The sequence below is a fragment of the Trichechus manatus genome, unplaced genomic scaffold (genome assembly GCF_000243295.1).
Source record: "Trichechus manatus latirostris isolate Lorelei unplaced genomic scaffold, TriManLat1.0 scaffold00005, whole genome shotgun sequence".
NCBI classification, from domain to species: Eukaryota; Metazoa; Chordata; class Mammalia; order Sirenia; family Trichechidae; genus Trichechus; species Trichechus manatus.
Window position 1 is genome coordinate 8,410,529 of NW_004443941.1, and position 24,001 is coordinate 8,434,529.

A 24,001-nucleotide genomic window follows, 5' to 3' on the forward strand; every position below is an offset into this window, starting at 1 on the left:
AAAAAAAAAAAAAAAGGTTGAGAAGGGAGAGGGTTGACATGTTGCGGGGTTGTTAACAAATGTCATAAAACAATTTGTGTACCACTGTTTCATGAGAAACTATTTATTCTGTAAGCCTTCACCTGAAGTACAATTAAAAAAAAAAAATAGATGGAGCCATCTTAAAGATATTTCCCACAGAGAAAGTTTATTAACTCCTTACTAGTTCCAGGCAGAGCCCTGGTGGCGCAGTGGTTAAGAGCTCAGCTGCTAACCAAAAGATCGGCAGTTCGAATCCACCAGCTGCTCCTTGGAAACCCTATGGGGCAGTTCTCCTCTGTCCTGTAGGGTCGCTGTGAGTCAGAATCAAGTCAATGGCAATAGGTAGTTCCAGATGGGATCCTAGTAGACCTACTGCTATCCCTTTCATTCAGGTTTTCCAAAATGATGAACCGTTTATATACAAATGATATAAAAATGTAAAGAATATTAAAAATGTGAATGTTTATCCAAACCTACTAGATTTCTGGCTGAAATAAGTATTGTGACAAGGCTTGTTAGGGGACCGAGCAAGACTAAAAGGCACATTTCCTGTTACGTGTGCATGAACATCAGCCCCTTTGAGAGTGAAAGAGAGAAGGGTGACCAGTTTTTCCTTGATGGCCAGATACAGACTACAGAAGGCTTAAAACCACGGATATGAAGAGATTGCTGCGGCTAGGGGTGGGTGTTTATTAGGGGTTTGAGGCTGAGGTCATGGCCCTTGATTTGGAAATGAGCTACACCTGTCACTTTCCTTATGATCTGTCCTTCTTGGTAGGCCTGAATTGCAAAGTTTAAAGCCTTAGAATTAAAAGAACCATCCGGAAAATAGAAGGACCGACCCGATTGATGAGAGCCCCCGTTTTATCCAAGCTTTTTCTTGGTTCTTAAGATGATAGAAGGAAGCTACGGAAAGCCACACCTCCAGGTCTACTGTGACTTCCCAGAAAGGGAAGGGGCATTGAATACTTGGTGAGGAGGCATGAAAAAGGATATTGGGAAGGTAGCATCAGAACCTGGCTGCTGAGTCCCTCCTGCAGCTTCTCCCTGCTGTGGATGCCTTTGGGAGGGGTTTGCGCATGGCTGTTCCTCATCAGGATCAGGCCGGGGGCACTATATGGAGGCTCCACTGAACACATCATCTGCTCCTGGATCCTGGCATGTAGTTGGAGATAGTGGACTCTTAAGACCCACAGTTTCTCACGTAAAGTACTGGATGATGTGAAATGTCAGCCAGAGCCCTTTCTCCATTAAGTTAAATGTGTGTATCTGCACTGTGAGGTATGTGATTCTAGGGAGAATTCTTTGTTATGTGGTTCACAGTGTTTGGACAGAGGTCCATAGTTGGTGCAGAATTCATTTTGAGGAGCCAAAGAGTAGATGCAGATAGAGAAAGAGAGGAAGTATCCTTAATCTTCATCTTTTTCTACTATGGTCTTTCCATAACACATGTTTTCCTGTGGACTTTCTTCTTAGTGGCTGTTAAGATGACGGGCCACAAAATTGTAAAGAGGGAAAGTTGGGAGGCTTAAAATTAGAGATTAAATTGAAACCTGAAATGACTGCCTTCTGTGATGACACTCTTCATATTCTGTTTCTTAGTTCAGCAATCCTAGTTAGCTGCTTCAACTGTAGATGAGAAAGTCCTTCCATTTTGGAGAAACACTAGTTATAGTTACCATATCCTGTCAGTTCTACTTTCTAACCCATAAAAAATCCAGTTGCCATCGAGTCAATTCTGACTGACCGTGACCCCTTTTGTGTCACTGTATAACTGTGTTCCATATTGTTTTCAATGGTTGATTGTTTAGAAGTAGATCTTCAGGCCTTTCTTCCAAGTTGCCTCAGGGTAGACTCCAGCCTCCAACCATTCAGGTATCAGCCGAGCCCATTAACCATTTGCAACACCCAGGGAGTCCCCTCCTTTCTAAATATCCTCTTGTTCCATTCTTCTCATTCCATCCCTTGTGCTACTGCGTTAGCTTATTGCCATTATGATTTCCTGCTTGCTTGACTTTGATATTGCTCCCAAGTGCCCTGACAACAATATCATTCTCAGAATCACTGTTAAATCATCCTTCTAAAACACAAGTTTGAATATATCACACCTCTTTAAAAAATCCATCACAGAAACTCCATTTCTTTGAAAATAATGGTCAAACTCTGTAACAAGGCGTCTAAGGCCCTTCATAATCTGTCCCCTGCAATGTCTTCCTACCTCATCAGAAGTGTTACAATGTTTAATGAAATACTTGTTTTCCCAAATACTATGCCTCACGTGGATTACACCTCAACATAAAGAAAACAAAAATCCTCGCAACCAGACCAATAAGCAACATCATGATAAATGGAGAAAATATTAAAGTTGTCAAGGATTTTATTTTACTTGGATCCACAATCAATGCCCATGGAAGCAGCAGGCAAGAAATCAAAAGACGCATTGCATTGGGCAGATCTCCTGCAAGAAATCTCTTTAAAGTGTTAAAAAGCAAAGATGTCAGTTTAAGGCCTCATATGCATGTGAAAGCTGGACCATGAATAAGGAAGCCAAAGAAGAATTGATCCCTTTGAATCATGGTGTTGGTGAAGAATATTGAGTATACCGTGGACTGCCAGAAGAACAAACAAATCTGTCTTGGAAGAACTACAGCTGGAATGTTCCTTGGAAGCGAGGATGGCTAGACTTCGTCCCATATACTTTGGACATGTTATCAGGAGGGACCAGTCCCTGGAGAAGGACATCATGCTTGGCAGAGTAGAGGGTCAGTGAAAAAGAGGAAGACCCTCAAGGAGATGGATTGACACAGTGGCTGCAACAATGGGCTCAAGCCTAACAGTGATGGTGAGGATGGCCCGTCCAACCATTGTCTCTCTCCGGTAACTCTAGGCCCTGTTAGAGGCCTCTCATTTGGTTTTCTAACACCTGGTGCTCACCTCATACTGCGTTGCATTTGCTGATTTTGAGAGAACACCCCTTAAAAACAGAAGAGCACTTTTCACAGACTCCCCATCAGATCATAAAAGTCCTTTCTCAACCTAACTCCGTCAGATGCTTCCTGAAACCTTCCAGAATTGTAGGGGGTCTACCCAGGAATAGACTGGATTGATCCAAAAAGCTTCTGAAGATTGAACGGTGGGGGCTCACGTCCTGTGACCATGAGGGTAATTATGGGAACCTCCTAAAACTATTCATTTAACGTTAATCCTGAAAGTCTTCTTAATGCGTGAGTTAGGAAATGTTTACTCTGAAGACTATGGGAGAATATTAAAAATAATATTGAACTTAGTGTGCTGTGATTAAGCTATAATAGGCCTGAATTGAAGGTGGAATCTTGTTCATTTGAGAACATCTAACCATTCAATCTGTAATTTTAATTAGTTCCCAATGTTGACCACAGGCAGACGTCCTCAGTGAAGAGAGACTATCATATAAGTATTTCTATAGGTAGGATTTACAAATCTAGCTGTTATATCCATTCATTCCTGTGTACAGATGAGCACTGATGCAGGGGCTGCTTTTTCTGTAAGTCTATGGCAATGGAGATAACTCACATGTGGAGTGGGATTGTTGCATCAAGAGTCAGGCTAATCCAGGAAAGGAGTTGAAATGAGAGTTGCACAAAATAATACCGTTGTGGGTAATTTTATAAAAACATAGCTTTTAAAATATATTAGATATAAGTGAATACACCTACCTGCAGATAAAGGTTTGGTGGTGAATATTTCTTCATACATAACTGTAGGTGCTGCTTATATTTTAACATAGACAGTAGAGCACACCAGGGCCACAGTCAGAACAACTTCTTAGATATAACCAAACACCTCCCAGGATGAAGTTCCTAGACTCGATGGCAAAGGATCATAGACTTGGGGGACATCTATGTCAATTGACACAACATAGTTCATAAAGACAAAGTTCTACATCCCACTTTGGTGAGTAGCGCCTGGGGTCTTAAAAGCTTGTGAGTGGCCATCTAAGAATCATCTGTTGGTCTCTTAACTGTCTGGAGCAAAGGAGAGTGAAGAAAACCAAAGACTTAAGAGAGCAGTTAGTCTAAAGGACTAATGGACTGCATGAACCACAGCCTACATGACCACGAGACCGGAAGAAATAGATGTTGGCCAGCTACCACTAGCAACAACTCTGACATGGATCACAACAGAGGGTCCCTGACAGAGCAGGAAAAAAACTGTAGAACAAGCAATCACAATGACAAAAAAGACCAGACTTTACTGGTCTGACAGAGACTGGAGGAACCCCCAAGACTATGGCCCTAAGACACCGTTATGAACTGGAACTGAAGCCATTCCCGGAGACCACCTTTTAGCCAAACCATAGACAGCCCAAATAATATACAGTAACACCCAAGAGGAACGTGGCCCTTAGAACAATCTATTATACAGGATCAAAAGGGCAGCATTTGCCCAAAAGCAAAGACCAAAAGGCAGGAAGGAATAAAAAAAAACAGATCAAAGGAAATGGAGATTATAGGATGGAAATGGGGAGAGTGCTGACACATTGTGGGGAATGAAAGCAATGTCATGGAATACTTTATGTACAAACTATCAAACTGGAAACTAGTTTAACCTAATGCACCATGAAAATTTTAAAAAAATATTAGAGTCTTTGCAGTACTTTATAGTGTAATAGAAGTGACCATGAGTATTGCTTATACAACACAGAGGTTTGCTTATTATCTTGTGACAAAATATATAAAAGTGTCCTTGAACTTAAAGATGAATTATGCATTTTCCTTTTACAAAAATACAAGTGTTCAAATTTTCTTAACCTTTTTCTTCCCCCGGTGTTAAATAGCTGTCAGTGGTATGCAACCTAGCATGTATTTTCAAAAAATTCTGTTGATTTAAAGTAAAGATGACATTTTAACTGAGTGGGAAAGGAACTGCTTTTTGAAAGAAACTTTTGCTACGGGAAGATGACTTTGAAAACAGACATTTGGAAATGTTTCTGTTGTTATGTGATTTTCTTGCCAAAAACAGTGTGTGTCACCTATAAAAACTCCCATTTAGATACACTTAAAAAACTTGGAAACAGTTTCCATAAGTTCTGACTGCATTTAAGAAAAATGTAAAATTGCAACACTTTCCTGTTAGCTTAGTAAACTGATTTCAGGAACGATAATAATTTACCAGATAAATTTTGATAAAATCTTTTACATAATGGGTAGATGGGATAGGATAGTATCCTGATTTAGTTAAGCTAAGCCACAAGGTACTTCTTCCATTTGGATCTACATGCCTGTCATGGATTGAGTTATGTACCCAAAAAATGTGTGTGTCAATTTGGCTGGGTCATGATACCCAGTATTGTATGATTGTATACCATTTTTTAATCTGATGTGATTTCCTTACATGTTGTAAACTCTGTCACTATGATGAGGTTATATTGATGAGGTCTACAGGATTGGGTAGGGTCATAAGCCAGTCTCTTTTGAGATATAAAAGAGAGAAGCGAGCAGAGACACATGGAAACCTCATACCACCAAGAAAGCAGTGCCGGGAGCAGAGTATGTCCTTTGGACCTTGAGGTTCCTGCGCTGAGATGCTCCCAGACCAGGGGAAGACTAATAACAAGGACCTTCCTCCAGAGCCAACAGAGAAAGAAAGTCTTCCCATAGAGCTGATGCCCTGGGTTTGGACTTATAGCCTACTAGACTGTGAGAGAATAAATTTCTCCCTGTTAAAGCCATCCATTTGTGGTATTTCGGTTACAGCAGCACTAGATGACTAAGACAATGCCTTTGTGAAATATGTTTTTAGGTGCATTAGCCCTCAAAACCAAGTATCAAAATTAACTGATGGAAGCGACTTGACAGCAGCTAACAACAACAAATGCAAATATTGGAATTGGCCAAACCGCCAAGAATTAGACGAATAAAGCCTGGTTAATCGCCTTGGTCTTGTTAAAGTATTAATATTTTTAGTAAAAGCAAAAGAGTTTCTTTTTTAAATTTTGTTGTTGTTGAGAATATACGTAGCAAAACATATACCAGTTCAATTGTTTTTACATGTACCATTCAGTGACATTCTTCGAGTTGTGCATCCATCCTCACCCTCCTTTTCTGAGTTGTTCCTCCTCCATTAATATGAACTCACTGCCCCCTAAGGTTCCTATCTAATCTTTCAAGTTGCTGTTGTCAGTTTGATCACATATAGATGGTACTTAAAAGAGCATGATGCTAAAGGTATCGCTTTTTACTAGTTAAGCTAGACTGTTGTTTGGTTTTAAAAAGACTTTGGGGATATTTTTGGTTTAAAGTTTAAAGATTATCTCAGGGCAATAGTTTCAGGGGTTCATATACCCTCCATAGTTCCAGAAAGTCTGGAGTCCATAAGAATTTGAAATTCTGTTCTGCATTTTTTCCTTTTTGATCAAGATTCTTCTATAGAATCTTTGATTAAACTGTTCATTAATGGGAGCTGGGCATCTTCCAGTTCTTCTGTCCTGTAGCAGAGGAGGCAGTTGTTCATGGAGGCAATGAGCCACACATTCCACGTCCTCCTCCTAATCCTGACTCTCTCCCTCTGTTGCTCCAGGCAAATACAGACCAATTGTTGTGTCTTGGATGGCTGCTTGCAAGATTTTAAAACCCCAGACACTAGGCAGTGAACTAGGAGGTAGAACAGAAGCACTAACTAACAGAAGCACTGTTATCAGGCCAATTAACTGGGTTGTCCCATGAAACCATCACCCTAAACCTCCAAACCAGTGAACCAAATCCCATGAGGTTTTTGGTTGTACATAAGCAGCCTCAGCAGCTAGTCTTTTTTTTGGTTACTGTAAGTGTATCTATCACACAACTTTTGGCAATTCAACTTTTTATGGGTGTACACCTTAACTGCAATTACAATAATAGGTGTCTTAGTCATCTCGTACTGCTACAACAGAAATACCGCAAGTGGATGGTTTTAATGAAGAGAAGTTTATTTCCTCACAGTCAAAGTAGGGCTAAAAGCCCAATTTCAGGGTGTCAGCTCCAGGGGAAGTCTTTTCCTGTCTGTCAGCCTTCTCTTCGTTGTTCCCCCAGACTTGGAGCTTCTGGGCGCAGGGACCCCGGTCCAAAGGACGCGCTCTGCTCCCGGCACTGCTTTCTTGATGGTATGAGGTCCCCGCGTCTCACTGCTCACTTCTGTCTTTTATATCTCAAGAGATTGCCTCAGGACACAATCCAGTCTTGTAGATCAGGTCCTGCCTCACTAACACAACTGCCACCCATCCTCCCTCATTAACATCATAGAGGCAGGATTTACAACATAAAGGAAAATCACACAGTACCAGGAATCATGGCCCAGCCAAACTGATATACACATTTTTTGGGGGACATAATTCAAACCATGACAATAGGCTGTAATTTATGGGTGTACAAATTGACTGCAATTACAGTAATGGGCTGTGCAACCCTACCCTTATTCAGTGTGATTTTTCCATCACCGTTAACTCCTTTTCTCTCTCCCTCCTGCCCCTGGTAACTACTAATAAACTCTGGTCTCTATACATTTGCCTTTTCTTGTCTTTTTATATAAGTGAAGTCATACAGTATTTGTCTTTTTGTGATTGACTTATTTTACTCAGCATAATGTCTTCAAGCTCCGTCCATATTGTGGCATATATCAAGACTTCCTTTCTAAAAACACGTTTTTCTATCTTTAATACATAAATGAAATTATTTTAAGTATATTTTCTTTATTTTAATTTTTTGTGGTTTTATAATGCCAACAGTATTAGTTTGATAGTATACAAATATGTTTTGTATGTAAGTGAATAAACACGTACTAGGGTTATGTGCTCCAAAAACTTTTTATTAATTGGGTGTAAAATTAAAGCATTTGGAAACCACTAGATTAGATGGTGCCTAGGATTTGTACAGATTGAATAAGTAAGGTGAAAGGATACAACCCTGCTGTATGTCTTTCCCAATTTGGAAGTGTACATTATCCCCCTGTTCTGTTTGAAGACTGCCTCTTGATCTGTATATGGGTTCCCATTCTTCACAATGTTATGCATAATTTATGATCCACACGGCCAAATGCCTTCTCCAAGTCGATAAAATGAAGGTAAGCATCTGGAATTCTCTGCTTTTGGCCAAAATCCATCTGATAACAGCAATCTGAATCCAGCTTGAATTTCTGGCAATTCCCTGTTGATGTACGGCTTCAGTAGTTTTTGAATTATTTTCAGCAGAACGATGAAGACTCATTAATAACCTGCAATATGCAGATGACACAACCTTGCTTACTGAAAATGAAGACAACTTGAAGCATTTACTAATGAAGGTCAAAGACCACAGCCTTCCTTGTGGATTGCACCTGAATGTGAAGAAAATAAAAATCCTTACAAATGAACCAATAAACAACATCATGATAAGTGGAGAAGAAATTGAAGCTATCAGTGATTTTATTCTACTTGGCTCAACAGTCAGTGTCCATGGGAGCAGCAGTCAGGAAGTCATCAAATGATGTATTACATTGGCCAGATCTGCTGCAAAAGACCTCTTTAAAGTTTTAAAAAAACAAAGATGTCATTTTGATGAGTAAGGTGCGTCTGACCCAAACCAGGGTCTTTTCAGTTGCCTCATATGCATGCGAAAATTGGAGAGTAAAGAAGGGATGACAGAGGAAGAATTGATACATTCAAACTGTGGTATTGATGAAGAATATTGACTATACTGTGGATTGCCAACAGAATGAACAAATTCATGTTAGAAGAAATACAACCAGAATGTCGCTTAGAAGCAAGGGTAGCGAGACTTCAACTCACTTACTTTGTCCATGTCATCAGAAAGACAGATCTCTAGAAAAGGACACCATGTTTGGTAAAGTAGAGGACCAGTGAAAATGAGGGAAACCTCGGTGAGATAGATTGACACAATAGCCACAATAGTGGACTCAAACATACCAACAGTTATGAAGATGATGCTGTGTTTCATTCTGCTATATGTAAGGTTGCCATGAGCTGGCTCATTTTATAGAGGAACTGCAGGTTGGAGTATTTCAATTACTTACCCAAGGTCCCACAACTAGTTCGTGGGGGCTCCCCAACCCCTTCACAGGTCATGTTACTGTACGGTGTTCTGTCCATGCCACAATGCTCTCCCTCCTTTACTGTTTTAAAGGTAGTTTTAACATTTCTTTTTTTGGCTTTTTCATTCATTACGTATTTCTCTAACTTCTAATACATACCCCTAACACATTATGCTATTATAGGAAGTACACATGAAACATGATGTGGCTTTTGCCTTCTCTTAGCTTGCAATCTTGTTGGTGTGACAAAACTGTCTCATTGCAATATAATTAAAAGTCAACAAGAATAAGAGACTCATTGTGTTTTGTAGTAAGTAAAGGAAGAGAAAGGCCATCATGACGCTGATTAATTGGACTGTAAATGGATTGGAGGATGGGAAGAATTTGGATAGATATACAGGAAATAGGAAGGGTTTCTTGTGGTTGTTAGGTGCTGTCGAGCCGGTTCTGGCTCATAGTGACCCTGTGTACAGCGGAACGAAACACTGTCTGGTCCTGTGCCATCCTCACAATCCTTGCTATGCTTGAACCCATTGTTACAGCCACTGTGTCAGTCTTATCTCATTGAAGGTCTTCCTCTTTTTCGCTGATCTTCTACTTTACCAAGCATGATGTCCTTCTCCAGGGACTGGTGCCTCCTGATAACATGTCCAAAGTATGTGAGATGAAGTCTCGCAATCCTTGCTTCTAAGGAGCGTTCTGGCCGCATGTCTTCCAAGACAGATTTTTCATTCTTCTGGCAGTCCATGGTATATTCAGTATTCTTCTCCAGCACCATAATTCAAAGGCATCAATTCTTCTTTGGTCTTCCTTATTCGTTGTCCAGCTTTTGCATGCATGTGAGGCAGTTGAAAACACCGTGGCCTGGGTCAGGCGCACCTTAGTCCTTAAAGTGACATCTTTGCTTTTTAACACTTTGAAGAGGTCTTTTGCAGCAGATTTGCCCAGTGCCATGCGTCATCTGATTTCTTGATGCTGTGGGAGAGAAAGATAGTTAAGTAGTAGAAGTTGAACTGTAGCGGGTCTTAAAGGCCAATTTGGATAAACAGTAGAAAGTCAGAAATGTATTTGTGTAATTTTCTTAGTGGTAGTTTGGAAAGGTGTTCAGATAAATATAGCCTGACTTTTAAGTAGGCGGAGAGTATAGCTGTTTTCTAAGAAACTGAGATAGTTTGATCTTTGGCCCATTGAAGCATTTTCATAATAATTCCTCTATAGCTCTGGTATTCACTGAGTATTCTTAATAAGTATCTGAAATTCATTATAATCAACTTTTAAAAAAACTTCACATACCATACACTGACTCTTTGATGTACAATCCTGTAAGTCTTGACAAACAGAGTTGTGTAACCACCACAACAGTCAAGATACAGAGCAGATCTAACACCTCCCAAAATTTTCTTGCTCTACCTTTTTAAAGTCCAACCCTCCCCACCCTTATTCCCTGACAACACTGATCTGTTCTGTGCCTGGACAGCTTTGCCTTTTCCAGATGTCATATACAGTATATAACCTTTTGAATCTAATTTCTTTCACTTAACGAATGCATACATGTATCAGTAGTTCAGTCCTTTTTATTGCTGAGTATATTCCATTGTATGGATATACCACATTTTGTTTACTCTTCCTCCAGTTGATGGACATTTGGGTTGTTTCCAGTTTTTGGTGATTATGAATAAAGCTTCTGTAAAAGTTCATATGAAAATATGCATGTGAAAGCTGGACCATGAATAAGGAAGACCAAAGAAGAATTGATCCCTTTGAATTATGGTGTTGGTGAAGAATATTGAGTATACCGTGGACTGCCAGAAGAACGAACAAATCTGTCTTGGAAGAACTACAGCTGGAATGTTCCTTGGAAGCGAGGATGGCTAGACTTCGTCTCATATACTTTGGACATGTTATCAGGAGGGACCAGTCCCTGGAGAAGGACATCATGGTTGGTAAAGTAGAGGGTCAGCGATAAAGAGGAAGACGCTCAATGATATGAATTGACACAGTGGCTGCAATGAAGGGCTCAAGCATAGCAACGATTGTGAGGATGGTGCAGGACCAGGCAGTGTTCTGTTCTGTTGTACGCAGGGTCGTTATGAGTTAGAACCAACTTGATGGCACCTAACAGAAACAACAACAAATATTAACGTGCAGTTTTTGGTATCAGCATAGGTTTTTATTTCTCTTGGGTGAATGCTAAGGAGTAGGATTACTAGGTCATGTGCTAAGTGTATGTTTTTAAGAAATTGCCAGTTTTTAAAAAATTACTGTACGATTTTGTAATATATGAGAGTTCCAATTGCTCCACATCCTTGCTAGCATTTGGTATTTTTTATCTTAGCCATTCTAATAGCTATATAGTGCTAAAATTGTAGTTTGAATTTACATTTCCTGAACGATGTTGAGGGGGCAGCGGTGGTCCAGTGGTAGGATTCTCACCTTCCATGCAGGAGACCCAGGTTCTGTTCCTGGCCAGTGTACCTCAAGTGCAGCTACCACCCATTTGTCAGTGGAGGCTAATGTGTTTCTATGATGCTGAACAGGTTTCAGTGGAGTTTCCAGACTAAGAAGGTCTAGTAAGAAAGGCCTGGCGATCTACCTTCAAAAAATTAGCCAGTGAAAACCCTATGCATTGTAATCGTCTGGTCCCATTGTGTGTGGAGTTGCCCTAAGTTGGGGGCTGCTAACCACACCGGTGTTGAGCATCTTTTCATGTGGTTAGCTGTCATCAGTGTATCTTTTTTGGTGAAATGTGTATCTAAATCTTTCATCCTTAAAAAAAAAATCAGGTTGTTTGCTTTCTTATTGAGTTTTGAGAGTTCTTTATATATTCTGAGTAAGTACTTTGTCAGATAAATGATTTGCAGATATTTTCTTCCAGTCCGTGGTTTGTCTTCCACAGAGCAAAAAGTTTTGATTATGAGGAAGACCAGTTTATCAAAGTTTTCTTTGATGGATTATGCTTTTAGTGTCATATCTAAGAACCCCTTGCCTAGCCAAGGGTTAGGTAGATTTTCTTCATAAAGTTTTATAGTTTTACATTTAGGTTTTTTTTTACAGTTTTATGTATAGTTTTACATTTGAGTTAATTTTTGTATAAGTTATGAGGTTTAAGTTGAAGTTCATTTTTCTGCATACGCCTGTCCAATTGTTCCAGCACATTTGTTGAAAAGACTATCCTTTTTGCATTGACTTGCCTTTCCACCCTTATAAAAAATCAATTGACAGTATTCTTGTAGGTCTATTTCTGGACTCATTTCTGTTCCATTGATCTTTGTATCTCTCTTTTTGCCCAGTGGCACACTATCTTGATTTCTGTAGTTAAGTCTTGATATCAAGTAGTGTGAGTCCTCCAGCGTTGTCCTTTTTTATAATTATTTTGACAACTCCAGTTTGTCTGCCTTTCCATATAAACTTTAGAATCAGCTTGTTGATATACATTAAAAAAAAAAAAAAAGTCCTGCTGGGATTGTGTTGAATCTATAGATTAATTTAGGGGAGAATTGACATCTTAATAATATTGAGTCTTCTAATCCATGAACATTTCTCCATTTAGGTACTTTTTACCATACAGATTCTGCAAATATGTTGTTAGATTTATGACTAAGTAATTCCTTTTTTTTAGTACTACTGTAAATAGTACTGTTTTCTTTAAAACTTTGATTTATAATTATTTATTGCTAGTATATAGAAACATAATTGATTTCTACATATTGATCTGTATATTGTGACTTTGCAAAAATCATTTATTAGTTCTAGGAGCTTTTTTGGTAGATTCCATAGGATTTTCTGTGTAGGCAAGCATGTTGTTTTTAAATAGATACACTTCTTCCTTTCCAAACTGCATGCCTTTTATTTCTTTTTCTTCCCTTATTGCACTGGCAGGGGCATCTATTACAATGCTGAACAGAAGTCATGGGAGATGTGACCCATGATATCCGTTTGGTTTTTCAACATTAAATATGATTTTAGTTGTGTTTTGTTGTAGATGCCTTTTATAAGGGTAAGTAAGTTCCCTTCTGTTTCTTGCTTGCTGGAAGTTTTTCAAATGCTTTTTCTACATCTGTTGAGATTATCATATTTTTTTCTTCTTTAATCTGTTAATATGGTAAATTCCATTGACAGATTTTTGAATGTTGAGCTAGTCTTACAATTCCATGATAAATCTGACTTGGTCCTGATGTAGGACCTTTTTTTATATATTGCTACATTTGATTTCCTAATTTTTGTTGAGGATTTTTGTGCCTGTTCACGTCTGTAGTTTTCTTTTCTGATAACATCTTTAGCTTTGGTATTAGGATAATGCTGGCCTTTGAAAATGGGTTGGTAAGTGTTCCCTTCTATTTTCTGGAAGAGATTGTTCAGAATTGGTGTTATTTCTTCTTTAAATGTATGGTGGAATTCACCAGGGAACAATTTAGGCTTAAAGATTTCTTTGTTGGAAGGTTTTAAACTACAAATTCAGTGTCTTTAATAGATATAGGATTATTCAGGTCATCTATTTCTTTTTTAATGAGTTTGATAATTTGTATCTTTACGGAATTGATCTGTTTCAATGAGGCTGTACAATTTAGGGGCATAGAGGTGTTCATTGTATTCCCTTATTATCCTTTTAATGTCTGTAGGGTTATAGTGATAAAACCCAAACCAAACCCGTTGCCGTCAAGTCGATTTCAACGCATAGCAACACTATAATACAGAGTAGAACTGCCCCATCGGGTTTCCAGGGAGCGCCTGGTGGATTCAAACTGCCGACCTTTCGGTTAGCAGCCAAGTTTTAACCTCTGCGCCACCAGGGCCCCATTGGTAATTTGTGTCTTGTCTTTGTCGCCTCTCCTTCCTCCCCTTTTTTTCCTTGATCGGTCCGTCTAGAGCTCACCAATTTTCTCAGTCTTTTCAAAAAACCCAACTTTTGGTTTCATTGATTTTCTCTCATTTTTCTGTTTTTCATTGATACCTAGCTTATCTGTATTATTTTCTTTTTTTCGGCTCGCTTTGAGTTTAATTTACTACTCTCTTTCTAGCTTCTTCAAGTGAAAGGTTAGATTATTGATTTGAGACTTTTCTTCTTTTCTAACATAAGCATTTAATGCTATAGATTTCCCTGGCACTACTTTTTCTGCATCTCACAAATTGATATGTTGTATTTTCATTTTGTTCAGTTCAGACTGTTTTCTAAATTGCTTTGTGACTTCCTCTTTGATATGGATAATAGAATTCTAGGCTGACAGTTCTTTCAACACTTTAAAGGTATTATTCCACTATTTTCTGACCTCCATAGTTTCTACATTAATTCATGGAATTGTTCTTTTATGTGTAATATGTTGGGTTTTTTGTTTTTGGTTGCTTTCAAGGTTTTTTCTTTATGTTTGGTTTTCAACAGTTTGATAATGATATTTCTGACATGGCTTCTCTCATCTTCCTGAATCTGTCTGAACTTTCCATTTGGTTCTTCTTTGTAGTTTCTGTTTGTGTGCTGAGGACTTTTGTTTTCTGTTCATTTCTAGAGTGTTCCCTTTACCTCATGATGGATGGTTACAATAGCTGCTTTAGCCTTTGATAATTCCAACATCTGGGTCATCTGAGGGGTAGCTTCTGTGGGTTTTCTTTTTCCATAATTATCAATTACATTTTCCTGGATTTTTGTATGTCAGTTAATTTTTAATTATATCCTGGATATTTTGAATATTATGTTGTGATACTGTCCTGTTAAAATCCTCTGGGACATATTGATTTTTTTTTTTTTTTTTTAAATCAGTCAACCTAGCTAGGTTCACACTGAAAAGTCTATCTTTCTTTCTGTGGGTGGTGCTTCCATGTCAGTCCAGTTTTCAAAATCTTTACTATGCTCTTAGATCTGTCCCTCACATGAGCCGCTAAGGGATAAGTCTGGGACTTGGACAGCTGTTTATATCATAGTGGAGTTCGTACAGCCTTTGCTCCGCTCCTTTAGGTGTGTTTCATGCATGCACAGCTTGAGCATGTACTCGGGACTTGTGTTGGTTCAGTTCTCTCCCCTCTATGATTTTCCCCATGCTCTCTGGTTCCCAGACGCCCCATTTCCTTGTTATTCTAGCCGGAAGGATGAGGTTCTCTCAGAGATTTAGACCCCATGCTGTTGCACAGTTCCGTGTGGGTCCATCGCACCACCAGGCACTGTTCACGTAACAGGGGCCCCTTTTCCTGGTTCTTTCATCCAGAGAGATGAGTTTTCTCTTGGGCTTTTAGATGCTTGTGCCACCACTGCAACTGGGGCAGCTCAGTGCAGTCCTGCCACTAGTGCTGGCTTTGGGGCAGGGCCAGAGAGAATAAAAAGGACATTCCCCCACACTCTCTGGCTCTAGGGGCTGCTTTTCCTAGTGATCTGGCTGAAGAGCTGGGTTTCTCTCAGATTTTTTGCTTTTCATGCCTATAGTAATGTTCCCTGATTTGGCCTTGGTTCAAAGCCAGGAGATAAATAGGAAAAAAAAATAATAATAAGAAGAAATTCATTGTCACTGTACTGGTTTCTCTTCAGGTTTTGACTCCCTGCTTAACTCATCTGCTGTCGTTTATTTTCCAGAGCCACCAGGTAGTGGCTTTTCGTACCTTGTCTAGGGTTTTTCATTGTGATCAGTGAGCGGGAGAGGCCGTAGCAGGCTTACTGCATCTTGGCCAACACTGGAAGCTCCCTATATAAGCAGATTTTTTTTTTTCTCTGTCCAGAAGAAGACTATGCAGGTAGATTAGGAAAGATTGTGAGCAAAAGGTTGGAAGCCGACCAGAAAGACAATATGTGAATGATGCAAATCTAAATTGTTGTAGACATCCCAGAAGTCAAATGAATACATTGGATATGGAAAGCTGTGCAGAGGAACCAGAGAAATACAACCCAGGCAGAAAGATCCTTTGAGCACTGGCATGCGGGCAGGCTTGAGATGAATGATTGTGGCAGATACAGATAGTGGGTGTATACGAGTAGGTATAGTTCTGTGCTGTAGTAGAGTTGCCATTAATAAGCATAATGAATTAAGAATTGTGAAGTTTATTTTGATCATTGTCTTAGACATCTCGTGCTGCTGTAACAGAAATACCACAAATGGTGGCTTTAACAAAGAGAAATTTATTCTGTCATAGTCTAGGAGGCTAGAAGTCCAAATTTAGGGTACCAGCTCCAGGGGAAGGCTTTCTTTCTCTGTCGGCTCTAGGGGAAGGTCCTTGTCGTCAATCTTCCGCAGTCGAGGAGCTTCTCAGTGTGGGGATCCCGTGTGCAAAGGATTCACTGTTCTCCTGGCCCTTGTTTCTTGGTGATTTAAAGGTGTAGCATCACCGTAGACATCATTTTCTAGGCTAAGATCAAGTGCTGTAATCCAAGAAGAGGGAGACTTATTCAACAGCTTAAAATCTGGTATTAACAGGTTTTTCTTTTTCATCAAAGTACGTTTTATGTACAGCTTCTGGGGCATTTTCATACTATAAATTCAAGGCATGTTTGATCTTCTCTCAGCCGAGTGGCAACACATCTGGAAATACTATGCATCATTAAAACTTTCATAGGAATTTTACGTGCTTAGAAATACTGCGTATATGGTTATAAAATTCCCTTAGTATTCCCTGGCATATTGAACTAAAATGGCACTGATGGGTACATTATTGTCTATGCTAATAATCTACAGATGAAAGACTCCATCAGTTCAAATGAGCACGGTTCTCAGCTCAAATTGTTCATCAGGTTAGTGATTTCTTATGTTCGCGGAAGGAAAGCCCAGACGGTGCCATTAAAATTGGAACTAATATCTGAGGTAACTATAAAAACTTGTTGCCGTCGAGTCCATTCCTACCCATAGCGACCCTGTAGGACAGAGTAGAACTGCCTCGTAGAGTTTCCAAGGCTGTAGTCTTTACTGCAGCAGACTGCCACATCTTTCTTCTGAGGAGCGGCTAGTGGCTTTGAACCACTGACCTTTCGGCTAGCGACTGAGTGCTTAACCACTGTACTACCAGGGCTCCTTGAAGCAACTCTACCCTTCCTCTTTTTTATAGTAAATGGAAAGATGTTCTTATGATAGTTTCAGTGGTTTAGAAGATGTAGGATAATATTTTGGGCTTATCACAGTTTACGGAAGCCTAGACTTGGAGTCACACTGTCTAGTACCAGCTGTGTTGTTGATGTACCGTGTCACACGGGCCAAGTTACAGAAGCCTGCCGTAACATATGTGTCCTGGCCCAGTTTGGCTTGATCATACGTGATTAAGCTCCGACACACGTATTAGCATAAACCAAAAAGGTGATTTATTTCGCTTTAGAGATATGGCTGCAGAGATGTGGACAGATGACCTGGGAAGGCTTTTCATCATGGCGGGAGCCTTTGGGACAGCCAGAGGAATGCTCCTCAGTCAGCCCGAGGGGTGTAAGTCAGGGCAGTCTGTTAAATGAGAGCCGCTGGAGAAGTGTTCAGGATCCCTTAGCCCTGACTGAGCAGCTCTCCTCCAGGTTGCACAGCCATCCCGTATATTCCTTCTGGATGTATAGTTAAGTATCCACATTAACAAGAATGTGTAGAATGAAGAGATTCAACTTAACACAACACATCTTAAACTCTAACTGAATATAGTAAAATTCTCTTAACTGACTTCACGTTAACCTATGCACGGGATTAACCCTTTATCAGTGCCTTCTGAGTATGCCCACAGCGTGCTCAGTGTTGGCAGCTAGTAGGCTACTCTCTAGTATGCCAGTGTGCTTTTGTCCCTATTGTCTGAGTTGTGGGTTTACCAAGAATCAGTTGTTTATATCCAAAACCTGTATTACATTTGGGCATACTATTGTAACTACCAAAAACCGAAACCAAACCCGTTGTCATCAAGTCGATTCCGACTCATAGCGATCCTACAGGACAGAGTAGAACTGCCCCATAGGATTTCCAAGGAGCAGCTGGTGGATTCGAGCTGCTGACCTTTTGGTTAGCAGCCAAGCTTTTTAACCACTGTGCCACCAGGGCTCCACTTTTGTAATTAAGTACTCTAATTCCAAATTGCATAAGCCATTGAAATACTAGTGTGAAGGGAGGGTCATTGTTTCTATTAAAGCTATTAAGTTTTAAAAAGACTTGATCAAAGTGAGCACTGAACAAAAACTGATGTTGATTCAGGTGTGAGTGAGCAACTGAAAGATATTTAAAAAATTATAAAAATATAGAAGGATTATGCACTTAACTTTGCACTATGAGTTGGAGTTGACTCGACAGCCATGGGTTTGGTTTTCGGTTTTGCTCGGCAGATGTCTTTAAATTCTTGCTGTAATTTAAAGAAAGTAAAACTGCAAACCGTAGCTGCTACATGGTGGAGATGGTTCGTGTTTAAAATGTATGTCGGTTTGGTCACCTACTTTAAAGCGACTTTCAATTAACTGATCAGTTATTGGTCCTGATCTCACTGGATCCGAAGGCTTCCTTAGACTTGGTGGTTGAACACAGTCAACCCACTTATACCTTTGGAAAACTGCGAGGTTTGCAGTTGGAGATGCTGCCCATATGTATTCTTGCCAAGGCCTCCAGTGCTTTCTGTACCTGTTTTCCCATCTTAGAAGTGAGAATGTTGATTCTTCCTTTAGGTTTACAGAAAATGGTAAAATTTAAATAAGATACAGATACGAAAACACCTTGGAAATAAATGTGCTATATATCATAGATGCTGCAGTCTAATTTATAATGGAGAGTCTATGACCCATATTGTTTAAGAATATATCCATCTTTTCTCAGACTCAAGTTTTGTGTACAAAATCAAATAGCTGTTTTACTTTTCTTATTTGACATTTTGAAACACTATAGCTTAAGGAATTTCTTGAAGTCTGAATAAATTATTACATTCATTAAAATTTTTATAGTAACCATGTCGTTTTTTTCTAGTGAAAGGAAAAGTCTTCTAAAATTTCAGATGATGGGTTAACTTCATTGGTTTGAAAGATGCTGAAGATGTTAAGCATTAGTTTGTCTCAGGTCCTGTGGGGTATTACAGGCACCATAGATTTGGAGTCAGACTAGCTGGGCCCGTTATCAGCTGTCCTCTTGATAGTGCTTGTCTTTGCTGCTCTGATTCTAGCCTGTTAATCATTGTTATATTTCACGGGGATTTATACACGATTTCTTGGACTAACAAAAGGTTCTCAGTTTCCATGGACATTAACCTCTTTAGTTAACACTTTTCATTTTGGAAAATGAAACTACTATCATATAGTTCTTAATTACATGCATGTGGATTATCCTTTATTTGTTAATTAGCTTTTGGCTGCAGTGGTTTCAGTAAGCGCACACACACCCCTACCCACCCCCTTTTTGGAGTCAGATGGATCTGAGTTTGAACCCCGGCTCTGCCATTTACTAACTGTGTGACCTTTGGAAATTTGTTTAAGCCTCTTTATAAACCTCCGTCTTTTTTCTGTCTGTAATAGCATGACAACATCTACCTCACAGGGGTAATGTGAAGATGAAAAGAGTAAGTGTGAAGTACGTGGGCATATAGCATAATAGACACTAAATAAATGTTCCTTTCTGTGCCAATTTTAAATTTTTATTCTGTGGTGCTAAGATAAAAAGAGGAAAATCTTGGCAAGCTGCACGTCGGTTCACTCGCTGTGGTAAGTCTGGAGACCACTTGCAGTGACACAGAGAAAGAAGGATGTTGCATTTGCTGCTGTGAGCGCCTGTCATTTCTAAAATTAGTTGGCCCATTATTAACCACTAGCTTAAAGAGGTCAGCTGCTAACCAAAAGGTCGGCAGTTCGAATCCTTGGGGAACCCTATGGGGCAGTTCTGCTCCGTCCTGTAGGGTCACTATGAGTCGGAATCGACTCAGTAGAAACGGGCTTGGTTTGGGTATTATTAAGTACAGGCTGGTATTGCCGGATGTTTGGAATCTGAGCATTTAGTCTGATGTAGCTGTGGGTACTAACTTTGAATGTGTGGTCAACAGCGGAGGGAGAGGGGCCAGAGGAAGTCTGTAGAAAAGAATAAATAAATAAGGTTTGTTGTGGCTGTCCTGGCCCAAGTAGGGTTTTTATTGTTTTTGTTTTTTTTTTAAGTCAAAGCAACACATCACATCCCTTTTACTACACAGATTAACAAATGTCGTTTACCTTAGTGTACTGTTTGTTACTTTCTGTCTAAATTTTCTGTTCATCTGCTTTGTGTTTTTCTCTAGCCTCTATTCCATCCTTGACCCACCTTTGTCGTCTGGAAATTCGGTCCAGTCTAAAACCAGAACACCTGCGATCTGATCGTTTTATCTGTCAGTTGCCACTTCCCAGAAGCCTTCATGATTACTTGCTCTATGCAGAGGTTCTGAGGATGCATGAGGTTCCAGAGCTGCCAGTTACTCAAGATGGAGAAGCTCCTTAGCACGGCTCATTTCTTAACTCTGAGAACTACCAAGACAAAAGAGCCGCGGAGTACGAGTTCTTCATGATTTCATAGTAAAAAAAGACGATTTTTGTTTGTATGGCTGGTTAGATCTTGGGGAGCAGGGGTTTAATACAAATGTTTACAAACTGGGTGTCCCAGTAAAACAATATTGTAAACCTCATTACGTTGCTTTATTGCAGTTTTATTGCCAGTAGGTTTTATGCTGTAATATTCCTTTGCCTGACCATTTTCTGCTTTATTCTCTTAATGAAGCATGATGCTGCTTCTAGTGCTAACTGCGACACATTTCCACCCGTGGCTGTGTTTACCTGGTGCTAGGAGGTCAGGAGGGATCGCGTAAAACCTCACTGGAAGTGTACACAGCTGTAGGATGAATCTCTGTGAAGTACTGTGATTATTATTATTTGGAGTTGACTCTGTCTTATGTTTATAAAGGAACAAGTTTTCCTATCTTGCCAGACTTGATTCTCATCTCTTCGTTAATTCGGTCACTTACGAAGAGCTGGTGTTCATTGACTTTTCACGTGTAAACTCAGGGAAAAAAATTTTTTTTTAAAGAATATAAAAAAATCAATCCTTTGGCTGACTTTTTTTCACTTCCTTTATACTCTCTTTGGCAAAAAATATTCCATTTGTAGTCTGTAAAGGCAGGAACAGATGTGAACTCAAAGACATGCTCAGTTGGAAAAAAAAATTAGGTCAGTATTGACAGAAACAATCATTCTACCATACTTAGAATACTACAAAATCAGGAGACTGTGGCGGGACGCCACATTCCTATGACACCATCCTTAAAGAAAAACAGGTTTATATCCTAAGTTGCTTATCAAATTTAAGATTCAAGCGCCATTCAGCCCCAGAATTGGAGGACAGCTTTGATCCTATGAAGCAGTGATGGCTAGTGCTATTAATATCATAGCTTTCCCTTCTTATTATCCTGATAGGTTATCAAACAGTCCAGGAAATATAGACCAAAATCCTAGGTTAGTGAGACACTGCCTTATCAACTTCATATCGCTCAGTCTGAGTCTCGAGTCAGGAGGAAGGAAACACTGGATCAAGTGAGATGTGGAACAGACCATAGGGACCAACCTGGAGAGAAAGGATGCAAAAGGATTACTGTCACGCTAGTCACCCAGAGATGAGGGGTCTGATGGAGGCAAGTCTTCTGTCCTTGTGTGATTCTGTGGCTTAAAATAGATGGGAATGGACCAGCCAGGTGCAGCTCTGATAGGCCTTGGCCGTTTGACAAGAGCCGTGATGAAGGTGGACCCAATGATGGGGCACTGTTAAGATCCAAAGGGATGCCTGAGCTCTTAGATTAGAGCCATAGTTGCTGGCTGTGGGTTGGAGATGGAGTTTGAATGTGGATGTACAAGCAGAAGTAAGGTTATATATGCAAAACCAGGTAGAAATTCTGATAACTAAATTTAAAAAAAAATTCAAAGACAATGTTCCAAAAATTATATTATTGTCGTAATCTTTATTTTTCCAAACCTTAAGTCTCTGATTTTTAACTTAAGACCAATTTTTTTTTTTTTTGTTAGAGCCACATGTACATAGAATGTATAAATTTGAGGGTGCCTATTTTCCTGTGCTTTATTCATGTTCAAATATACAATAAACTCAACTATCTAGAACTTACCATTGAGTACTTGTTCTTAAAAATCTGAAAATCACTGTTTCAGAAACATGTAAAAGTCCTTGGTATTTAATACTGATAAATGATGTATTTTTACCTTATTGCATAAAGTGTATCTTTCTTTTTAGAGAACTCATTTATAATGAAATGTTATGGTTCTTCTGACTTATAACGAGGACTCGGTGAGAAATCTAACCCAGAAGTATCTAAAGGTAGGTGAGTTACAGCTTCTGATCAGAATGATCCATCGAATTTGTGTGAATTTTAAGCACTGCCCTATACAACGCCCAGTGTTGCTTTAATACTATCAGTTTAAAATCCGGTGAGGCTGATGAGAACACCCTAATGTCGTAGCTCTGCAGCGGTGGCACGTGTGACAGCTGAGTGGAACACAAATCAGCTGAGACACAGGCAATCAGTTTTCATAACAGTTGCCAAGAATTCACCTTTCCGTGGTCCCATAAACATCCTTTGAGTATATTCCCTGCTAACCCTACCTGTCATTTACTGTCTTTCTCTGACCATTTGATATAATTGTGGTAACCTCGGACACTGTTTCTTCCTAATTCCCTCCTCATTGCCAAATGCAAGTGTCTTGATATGCAGCGTTCCAGTGGCCTACTTCCCAGAGATCAATTGCCCTCTTCTTGTGCCCATGACCAGTTGATATCTCTAACTTTAGATGTGCTCTTCCCACCTAAGTTCACCTGTAAACCTGCATGAGAATGGTGATGTTTTAAAAATGATCCACGACTGTTGCTTGAGGTACAATTAGAACACATTTGAGTATTTACTCCCGAAAATTCTGCTGTAACTTTGTTGGTCCTCAAAAACTTACATCATGAATAGTAACTTTAATAAGAATGTTTGTAAATAACTCTGTCTTCTTTGGAACAGTAGACTTGATGGTTCTATTAGGGTAGGACATGGAAAGATGGTGGGAAAATTCGTCTAAAATTTCCCTTCAGCTTTATACTTCCATATATTTTCAGAGGTATATTCGCCTGATTGTATCCCTTGATTAGTAACAAACATTTATTTGAAGATGAACTCTTTGTATAATTATTGCCAGCAAGTGCCTAGTGCTATTGGGGAAGGATTTTAAATGGTGACAAATGGCTGAAGGGCTGGTGACGTTGCTCGTAATGTGGCCATTTAAAATTTTGTGATCAAGTGTTTTAGATCTAACAATTTGCAGAAGTTTACTAGCAAAACTACACATTTTTTTCAATTTCATGAATTGATCTTCTTTATAAAGCAAATGAAGTTCAACCTACTGGCTTCATGCATATACTGAATCTAAAGAGCGTCTTAAGGCTCAGGGATCTCTAAAACTTCCTGCGAGCTGAGGACATAGTAATAGCACTTGGGTACTGTTGTTGTTGTTAGGTGCCGTCAAGTCAGTTCCGACTCATAGCGACCCCATGTACAACAGAATGAAACACTGCCCGGTCCTGCGCCATCCTCCCAGTCATTGCTGTGTTTGAGCACATTGTTGGGGCCAGTATGTCAACCCATCTCATTGAGGGTCTTCTTATTTGCTGACCCTCTACTTTACCAAGGATGATGTCCTTCTCCAGGGACTGGTCCCTCCTGATAACATGTCCAGTCCAAAGTATGTGAGATGAAATCTCGTCATCCTTGCTTCTAAGGAGCACTCTGGTTGTACTTCTTCCAAGACAGATTTGTTCGTTCCTCTGGCAGTCCATGGTATAGTCAGTATTCTTTGCCAGCACCATAATTCAAAGGCATCAATTCTTCTTCGGTCTTCTTATTCATTGTCCAGCTTTCGCATGCACGTGAGGCCATAGAAAGTACCATGGTTTGGGTCAGGTGCACTTTAGTCCTCAAAGTTACATCTTTGCTTTTTAACACTTTAAAGAGGTCTTTTGCGGCAGATTTG

The 24,001-nt window shown here is 39.6% G+C and overlaps 1 protein-coding gene across 6 annotated transcripts in view; it reads left to right on the forward strand.

Annotated features, from left to right (window-relative positions):
* The window catches only part of ASB3 (ankyrin repeat and SOCS box containing 3), a 120,534-nt gene extending 97,522 nt beyond the window's left edge, over positions 1–23,012 (forward strand). For 5 of the 6 annotated variants that reach the window (XM_023735170.1, XM_023735162.1, XM_023735155.1 and 2 more), the window contains one exon: positions 20,236–22,100. In XM_023735170.1, the coding sequence (XP_023590938.1) occupies positions 20,236–20,432 (197 nt within the window). In that variant the 3' untranslated portion in view covers positions 20,433–22,100. Of the gene's footprint in view, positions 1–20,235; positions 22,101–22,226 lie in introns of those variants that run through there. The other variant, XR_002824750.1, reaches the window with a different exon arrangement.
* Positions 23,013–24,001: the final 989 nt, after the last annotated feature.